The 8,303-nt window shown below is 41.1% G+C and overlaps 1 protein-coding gene across 1 annotated transcript in view; it reads right to left on the bottom strand.

Annotated features, from left to right (window-relative positions):
• Positions 1–4,668: 4,668 nt before the first annotated feature.
• arrdc3b (arrestin domain containing 3b) overlaps positions 4,669–8,303 on the bottom strand; it is an 18,864-nt gene continuing 15,229 nt past the window's right edge. The window contains exons 6-8 of the mRNA XM_015050074.1: positions 7,087–7,240; positions 6,847–7,001; positions 4,669–5,517 (exon numbers count right to left, since the gene is read on the bottom strand). Of these exons, the coding sequence (XP_014905560.1) occupies positions 5,440–5,517; positions 6,847–7,001; positions 7,087–7,240 (387 nt within the window). The 3' untranslated portion in view covers positions 4,669–5,439. The remainder of the gene's footprint in view (positions 5,518–6,846; positions 7,002–7,086; positions 7,241–8,303) is intronic.

Below are 8,303 nucleotides of genomic sequence, written 5' to 3'. Positions count from 1 at the left end.
CTGTTTGGCTTTTCTTGTGTTGCATAAAGACGCAGGCCTGTTCCCCAAGCGTTGGTCTGGTCTGCTTGTCCTGGCCTGGTTGTTTGTGTTTTCCTAAACATCAGACCAGTGAGCTCCGTTCTTATCTCACAGACTGAGGAACTCCTGAAGGTCAGCAACGAGAAGAAAGAAGGAAACATTATTCTATGAAAACCTTGTTTTCAGTTGTAGTTTATTTAATTTAGGGAGTTGAGGATTTTCCACAACAGACAAACACAAGAAGCACATTACTGCTAAGTGGAACTCAAATGTTTCATGGTTTTCCAAAGGTGTCACAAATAAAAATCTAATCAGTATGACTTGTGAAATACAGACAATAGACGGCCATTTCAAAGCATGTTCATTTTTAGAATGGCCCAGTCAAAGTCCAGACAGAAATCCACCTGAAAACAAATTGCCGTCTGTAGATGTGCAAAGAGACACGGGACGTTACAGACTTCTTCACTTTACAAAGTATTGACTTTGTTTGTAATTTGAAAGTCGGCTCTCATTTTCCTTTGACTTCACAGTTGGGCAGCGCTCTGTGGCTGCAGGTTCCTGGTTTGATTCCCTGGAGCAACGCACTGAGCCCTGAGGTTCTGGATTAGTCGCGTTCAAATGCTTTGAATGTTCTGTATTGTGGAGGAAGTTGTTAGTCTACAAAAGCATCTTTCCTCAAAAACCTCATTTTGTTGTGGGGTCCCCCAAGGGTCTATTCTTGCCCCTGTCCGATTCCTGATCAATACCTTCCTTCTATTTTTTTAATATGCCTTTGCTTGCATTTTATTGACTCAGATGAATCTGAAACATAATTCTATGATGTCTTTAAAAAGGTTCTATTAATTTGTCTGATTAAATTTTCCTAAAGTAAATGAATTGTCTGTCAGTCAGTGTAAGGATTAATTTTAAGGAAACTCATTTTATGTCTCGCCTTTATAATCAGAATGAGTTCTGTTCACTGTGATCATGTTATTTCTTTTCTCATGTTTCTCACTTTATACTTTAATTTTTAAATTTAATCATATCTTCCTTTGTTTTTCCTGTCATTTTTAAAATACACAGCGCTTTTGTCAACAGCTGTTGTTGTGCTTCAAACATACATTTGATTTTATTACTTCAACAATTCCAAATGAAATATACTGAAGTTTGTGGAATGAACCACAACTATCAGAACCGTCCTAGAATAATGGCTCAAGTCATTTTTGGCCAAAATTGATTCCCCCCCCCCCCCCTAAATTATCTTTTGAGAATAAATAGGTGCTAATTTTTGTTGTTGTTGCAGAAATTGACTTAGGCCATTATGTTAGGAAGGAGGCCATATGCACTTTGATCTCAGTGCATTCATTATGTTATTCATGCTGTTTTATACATCAGTTGGCTTTTCTTTATGTCTATGCAGGAAACTTTGACATGCATAACATTTTGTACGTTTCTATTTTCAGTATCAGTGTTTCCTCATCTTCCAGGTGTGTGAATGTGCATGTGTGCATGTATGTGTGTGTGTGTGTGTGTGTGTGTCTTGTTGGGACTGTTTCTGCCCTCGCTGCTACAACAATGCCACACTCTTCTGTTCTCTCTGCTGCCTCTCCCTGCTTCACCAGCCAGTTCAAACCAGTTTCTGTTTATCAGCCGTACAGAAGCAGCCTGTATAACGGAGCCAAAACATTTTTCATGTGACCTCTCATTTTTTGTGTGTGCATCTGTGTGTGTGCATGTGTGTGTGCGTGTGTGTGTGTGTGTGTGTGTGTGCGTGTGTGTGTGCGTGTGTGTGTGTGTGTGTTGGAATGTGAGCATAAATGTGTTTTTATGAGTCAAATTAAAACAGAGCGATGGGATTCGGGCAGGATGAGTTTTCCTGCAGGCGGCTGTGAACAGATCCCTGACGCTCAGTCGCTCCTTCTGTCTGATCATGGGTAAACCTGCTGTGTCAGCAGGTGTTCTGTCTGTTTAGAACGACCTGCTTCCATTGCAAGGCGCACTTACAAACGTCCAGAATAATCCAGAATAAAGATCTAAAAGAAGGAGTCATACCGCGGACCAGAAACCAAACTATTCCACGTGAAACAAATATCTGTGTGCTGATAATCTCCAGTGAGATGTTGCTGAAGGATCCGGTTCAAACTGCTTTAGGCCCAGCCTGCTGGCGGTGGAGCTTCACAGCTCAGCTGGTGAAGTTTCAGCTTTTGTGATGCAGGAATGTATATTGAAATCAATGTCTTTTTTCATAGGAAGCCCTAAAAAGGATTTCCTCTGCATAGCAGATTCATGCGTTTTAGGTTACAGCGACTAAAGTTTGTCTTTTGCCTAAAATGGAATCTAAAATTGGTGTCAGACTTAACAGAGAGACTAAACAAACCTTACTGGGATTATTTGGGTGGAAGAAGTAAAGAGGAAAAAGAAGATCACATTTCAGATAATATCTGTATCAGTCTATCTCGGTCAGTTTAATTATATACTTTGTGCTTTAAGTGACATGCTTTAGTATTTATTCTACATTATATTTAGAATTCCTTACTGTGTGGTCTAACCCGTTTGACAGAAGGTTTGTTGCAGTTCATTTCAGTTTCAGTTTATCATTTATTTCACTGTCCTACTCCTAACACTGACTGAAAAAATGAAAGTTGTTCTTCCACGTTTGAACAAGCTTGTGACGCTCCTGGTGTATTTCAGTGAGCTGTTCTGGTGCAGAGTTATTAAACACATTTATAATTCAGCACATTTATGTCAGTGTTTAAAAAAGAAAGAACGCTTTAAGTCAACCCAGCATTAGATCGATATCGGCCGATACCAAATCTCAGATATCTGTATCGGTATCGGCAGTGAAAAAAGTGGATCGGTGCTTTCCTCATATCTGGGCTCTGATTTTAAAGATTCCCTCTCCTGCCTCATTGTAAGTGTTCGGTTATCCTGAGTTATGTCTGCTGTATGCGTAAGCTGCTGCAGGATGAACTTTTCCTCATGACACAACTGCTAACTTTTTCTTTTCTGTTGGTTTTTTCTCTCTCTCTGGTCTGGCGTTCCGATTGGCTGTTGGCATCTTCTTGGACTTCAACTGCCAACAACACTAAGTTAAGCTTCCTCCTTCTCCTGGTACTAACTTTTAGTTTGGTCTTACATAAGGAAGCACTTCTACATCAGATCTTCTGTTTTGTTTTTTGCCGTTTGTACTGAGCCCGGTTCTGGTTCTGCTGGAGGTTTCCTGCCGTTAAAGGGGGTTTAACTATGCTAACTATGAGGAATTGCTGTAAACATCACCATGTCTGCTGTCGCTACATGTTGGAGTGAATGCTGCTAGTCGATGGCTCCAGGCAGTCTGCTGGGTTTACTGAGACTCAAACGTTTTTAATAAATTTGAATGATGAACTGAACTTGATACCTTTTTTTTTTTTTTCAATAAACTGGAATGTTTGTATGATTGGACTGAAATGACTTGTTGACGTGTGTTGAACTGGAGCTACAGAACTGAACTGAATGAGGCCGGACAAAGTGACATCCAAACTGATCAACTGAGTCTGATAAGTTGATCAAACATGGATCATTAATAAAGGGACAGCTTGTGAAGCTCCCTGTTATGGATTCTAATAAGCATTACAAGCAAAAATAGAAGTGAAATCAGTGTGAGGTGGAGAGGTTTCATCTGGATCAGACAGTGTGAACTGTAACTGAGACGTGACCTCCTGCTGTTTGACATCACTGAAATCTGTGGCCAAAAACATTTCTTCATAACTCACATTACTCTTCTGCTGAAAACAGGAAATGTTCTAATTTCCCGGTAGGATGGACTTCCAGAAGAAATCTGTAGTAGATCGGTTTGGGTTGGAGCAGTCAGTGATGTAAGCCGCTGACATGATCAGTACTGCGCCTTTAAAAGCCTTTACTTTCAGCAGAGCTCTACCGGCAGCACCATCTTTCGTTTGCTACTTGAAAATAATTGCTTAGATGTAAATATTATGTATATTTTAGATGATTTGCGATTTGCGGTGAGCACAATTAGATGTATTTTTGCTTCCCTTGATAGAGAATAAAAGGAAATGTGAGGAACATTTGTGTTCCTCGTAACTGACACTGTCATCACATGAAAACTAAAAGTATTCTGGTTATTTCTCTCATGTCATGCAGCTCTGCCTGGGGAGGTGATGCATTCAGGGCAATCCGGAACAAAAACCGGTCACAGCTGGAAACTGTTTAAGGTTGGGGCGGAGCTTCATCTTTCAGCTGAATTGTTGGATTTTCCTCAAATTTTTATTAAAAAAAAAAAAAAAAACCTCTTAAAACTATATATTACATTCCTGTCTCCTCACAAATAGTCCATGCTGGTTTTGTCACATAAAATGCCAATGTGGAGGTTTTAGGTTCAGGTTGTGGAAAAACGTGGCAAGGTGCTATAACCTGTAGCCATAGCAACAAACAATTGAGTCATTGGATTATTTTAGAAAATAAACCTTTTATTTGATCCAAAGTTGATCGTGAAAGCAACAAGATCATGACAATAATATATAATGCACAGAAATGGAATAAACAGCAACAGAGTACATGAAAAACTAGTGCAAAAAACCCCTCAAATATAAAAAAATATATTGCACTTGGTAATCTGAACTTTTAGGTGGAAGAAAATGTGTTTGAACATTCTTAATCTGATATAATTCTCTGTAAACATTGATCTGTTATTTTTCTTTCTTTCTTTTTTTTGCGTTCTAACATCCGTCCGGGTCGTGGAAGAATCTGCAGCTACACAGGCTTCATCTCAGAGCAGAAACCAACAGGCAACTTGTGGTACACTGTCTGGGTTGGTCCGAGTTGTGCTTTGTCCTAACATTTAAGTCGACACACACCCTGTAGCCTTCACACACACACGCATACATGCACGGACATACACACACACATTCACACTCAACTTGAGCTTTGAAGCCCTTGAGTTGGTCGCTGATGTGACACTTTTCTGTCGTCATCGTCTTGTTTCTGGTTTGAGTTGGAGAATCTCAGGGAATTTCACCGGACTTCCACCTTCGGGCCGGAGCGCTGAGCTCAGCTGTCTGTGGAGACAGCTCTCTTCACTATGTGCCAGTTAGAGCACTGCGGACGTTCCGTCTACTGAGGCATGTCGGCCCGCGGCGTTCTGAGAGGGAACCGGTTGGAACGGCATGTGCAAACCTCTCTGTGAGGCAGGAGGAGACGTCTTCTGGTGGGAGGGGAGGACAGTTTTTCACGCCGCTGTCAGAGGACATTGGTTTTGTCCTCGTCTCGAGGACGGGAAATGGTTTGTCCAACGTAACCCTGGTCCGTCTCGTCCATGAGTCACCGTGGACTCCGTCGGTCGGCTGTCCTCAGGTCAGCATGGGTCCAGCCACATCTACAGTGACATCCTGGTGAGAAGTCATGTGGGACTTCTGGCTGAGCATGGGTAGACTGGGTAGGACCCCCTCAGCGGGACGGACACATGTCAGGTCTCCGGACGTCTGCAGTGCCACAGACCTCCACGGTGTCGGGGTACGGGTCCACCTGAGGACAGGAGGGAGGAAGAATGACACTGAATTCTCTGACTCCCCTGTAAGAGCCTGTTGCTAGTCAGCAGGTAAGGGTTCAGCTACTTTTCTTTTCATTTCACTTAGTGTGAGTAACATAAAGTACTAATAACTTCACATCTAGCTTTCACAGATAACACAACACACAGTGAAGTAAAGTCAACCAGCTCTGTGTGGCCCCTGCCTATTTTTTGCAGTCACTCGGCGCTGACTGGCTGTACAATAGTGAGGAAGACTCCAGATGTTAGTAACTGTGCTAATGGTAAGATGGTTTCTGCTGTGCATAATAATGAATATTAGGATGTATTTGGACTTTGAACTATTTAGTTTTAGAGGGGGGTTCAAGAATTCACAGATTTAGTTTTGGCGAGGACGACTGTGTTCCCTGACCTACTGTAGCTATAGCTAAGGTAAGTGAAGACGGCTGTTTTTGTGATGCTAGCTGCTCCAACTGGGCTAATCTTTAACAATTCAAAAATTATGTAGTCATTTTGTCTTTGTATTAAAACAGTAAAACAATGTTTCACAGGTATGATGTGACGTCACCTCTGCTCCTAATATAAAAAATGAATGAGCGCTCACAGCAGGAAGGCTTGAAAAAAAAATTCTGAACGCTCATCTACAATCGATACAAATTGGAGAAAGTTTTAGAAAAAGCAGAGATGAGAAAACGTCCACAAAACTCTTGCTTGGTGCATCTTTGATTTTGATGAGTTTTAATTAATCAAATTTTTACTGAATTTATTTAATATTTTGGACACATTTTATTTATACAGAATTTTTCAGCGATTTGCATTCATTGCATTTTGATTGTTTAGGTTAAGCTACTTTAACCTAAAGTAGTTGGATTTTATCAACTTTCATTCAAAGGCATTGTGAAGTCTTAAAGCTTCTTTACCTTCTTAGTAATATTTGGCACAAAGTTGCAGAAAAAGGATTTTCCTCATTTGATCAACACACACTCTTACAATGTTTTTGCACCAAAGTTTTTGTACACCACATTTTTTATTGAAGTGTTTTCTGAATCTTTCTTATTTGTCTGGTTTATCTTGTGGCATCGTACATGTTTCTGTTCTTAGGTCCAGCTCTGTGAAAAATCGTAGACATGTATGCTTCAGTGTGGACATTTTGTGTACAGTTTGTAACTTACTTTTTTTTGTTATTATTATTATTATTTTTTTTTTGCATCTTTCTGAATAGTATTATTACGCCTGTTTTGTGTGTTTTAAATAAGTTTTCTGCATTTCTAACATTTACTACCTTGTCAACACTAAACCACTGACATGCTCTGTGTGTGTGTGTTTACCTCAGAGTAGAGTGGTGGGGGGAGATATCTGAACTCTGTGATGTATGTCAGCACAGATCCTTGGCCCTCTCCCTCCCCATCAGACCTATCACAGCCCTGCAGACAGTTCCGCCTGTGAGCCTCTGATATTGCCAGATCGCTGTAGCTTGGTGGAGCTGCAGAAAACAAGAAGGTGTAAGATATCGTTCTGTCCCCAAAAGAGCTGCAGGGCAGAAAACGTGTGTTTAACCCCTTGCGTACCCTCAGGTCTCTCTGGCAGGCCCATCCAGCTGACCGAGCTGCAGTTGCTGCTGATACTGGAGGTGCGGGTGGCGCAGGCATGGAGCGGTATGGTGCCGATGACCAGAGGCAACGAGAGCGACAGGTTCAACCCGCCGGGAATGTCCACGTACACCTGGAGGGAAGACATGCTTTCAAGTTAGCAGGAGCCGCTTGTATCTTTGTGTTAGTGAATTTCAGCTGCGCACACACACACACACACACACCCATAATATAACAAGAGGCAGCTTCACAATCAAAGCAATAGGTCCATGTGAGAAACATAAACACCCCGGGCTTCTAACCCCCTGCTGCCTCAAACATCTTAACCTTGTTATTCACCTTTTCTCCAGAAAAAACATCAAACAATGGAGCTCTGAACTGCGCCCTTATATCACCTTACCCAAAATATTACAACTGAGCCGAAGTTCAAGAAGCCAGAGAAGTAAAAACAAAGGAGCGGTCATGGTGGGGATTAACACTTCACTAGCCCTCAACAGTGTTTTATGAGTTCATGCTATCAGAGAGTCATCAGCTTGGAGATTAGTGAAGGTAATCAGGCTTCTACTGCTATGTGCTTTTAATGTTTTACTAAGTTTGTCTAGTTTATGAGTTACTGACAATCACTGTTTGTTTTTATTCCTTATTCAGACAGGAGACGACAGACAAGCTAATAAAACACAGCATGGATGCTCACTTGTTTGTCAGCTGTTGTTGTATTTTGTCTCAGTTTTTTGTAGACTAACAAACTTTCTTATTGTTTTTAACTATCATTACATTCTCAGATATAATAAAGACCTAGGCTACAATTGCTTGTCTACCTTTTGGGTACCACTGGGAGCAGGAGCTGAAAGATTTCAGTTTACTTTTAATCTACACTTTGAAGTTCCTGTGGTAGTGAGCTGTGCTGTAATGCTAACCTTGTCTTTTGTGGTCTATAACCAAATAACAGCAAATAATATTTTGATCAGCATCGCCACCGACTAGGACAGTTGATGTTTTTGCCATTTGATACTTTTGAAGTTTTTATTAAGTCGTTATCTCTCTAATTCACCACAGGGGGAGCTGCTGCTCCTAACGTCCTGGTCAGTGACTTATAACGCATAGCTGAAAAAATATACACATTGATATATCTTACAGCAGTGGTTCCCAAACTTTTTCTTCTGCGCCCACCCCCCCAGTGGTTTCCAAACATATTC

Source organism: Poecilia latipinna, unplaced genomic scaffold, assembly GCF_001443285.1.
Source record: "Poecilia latipinna isolate Pla-1442-1.1 unplaced genomic scaffold, P_latipinna-1.0 Scaffold974, whole genome shotgun sequence".
In the NCBI taxonomy this organism is placed as follows: Eukaryota; Metazoa; Chordata; class Actinopteri; order Cyprinodontiformes; family Poeciliidae; genus Poecilia; species Poecilia latipinna.
The sequence above is the reverse complement of the archived record's forward strand: the minus strand, read 5'-3'. Positions and strand labels throughout refer to the sequence as shown.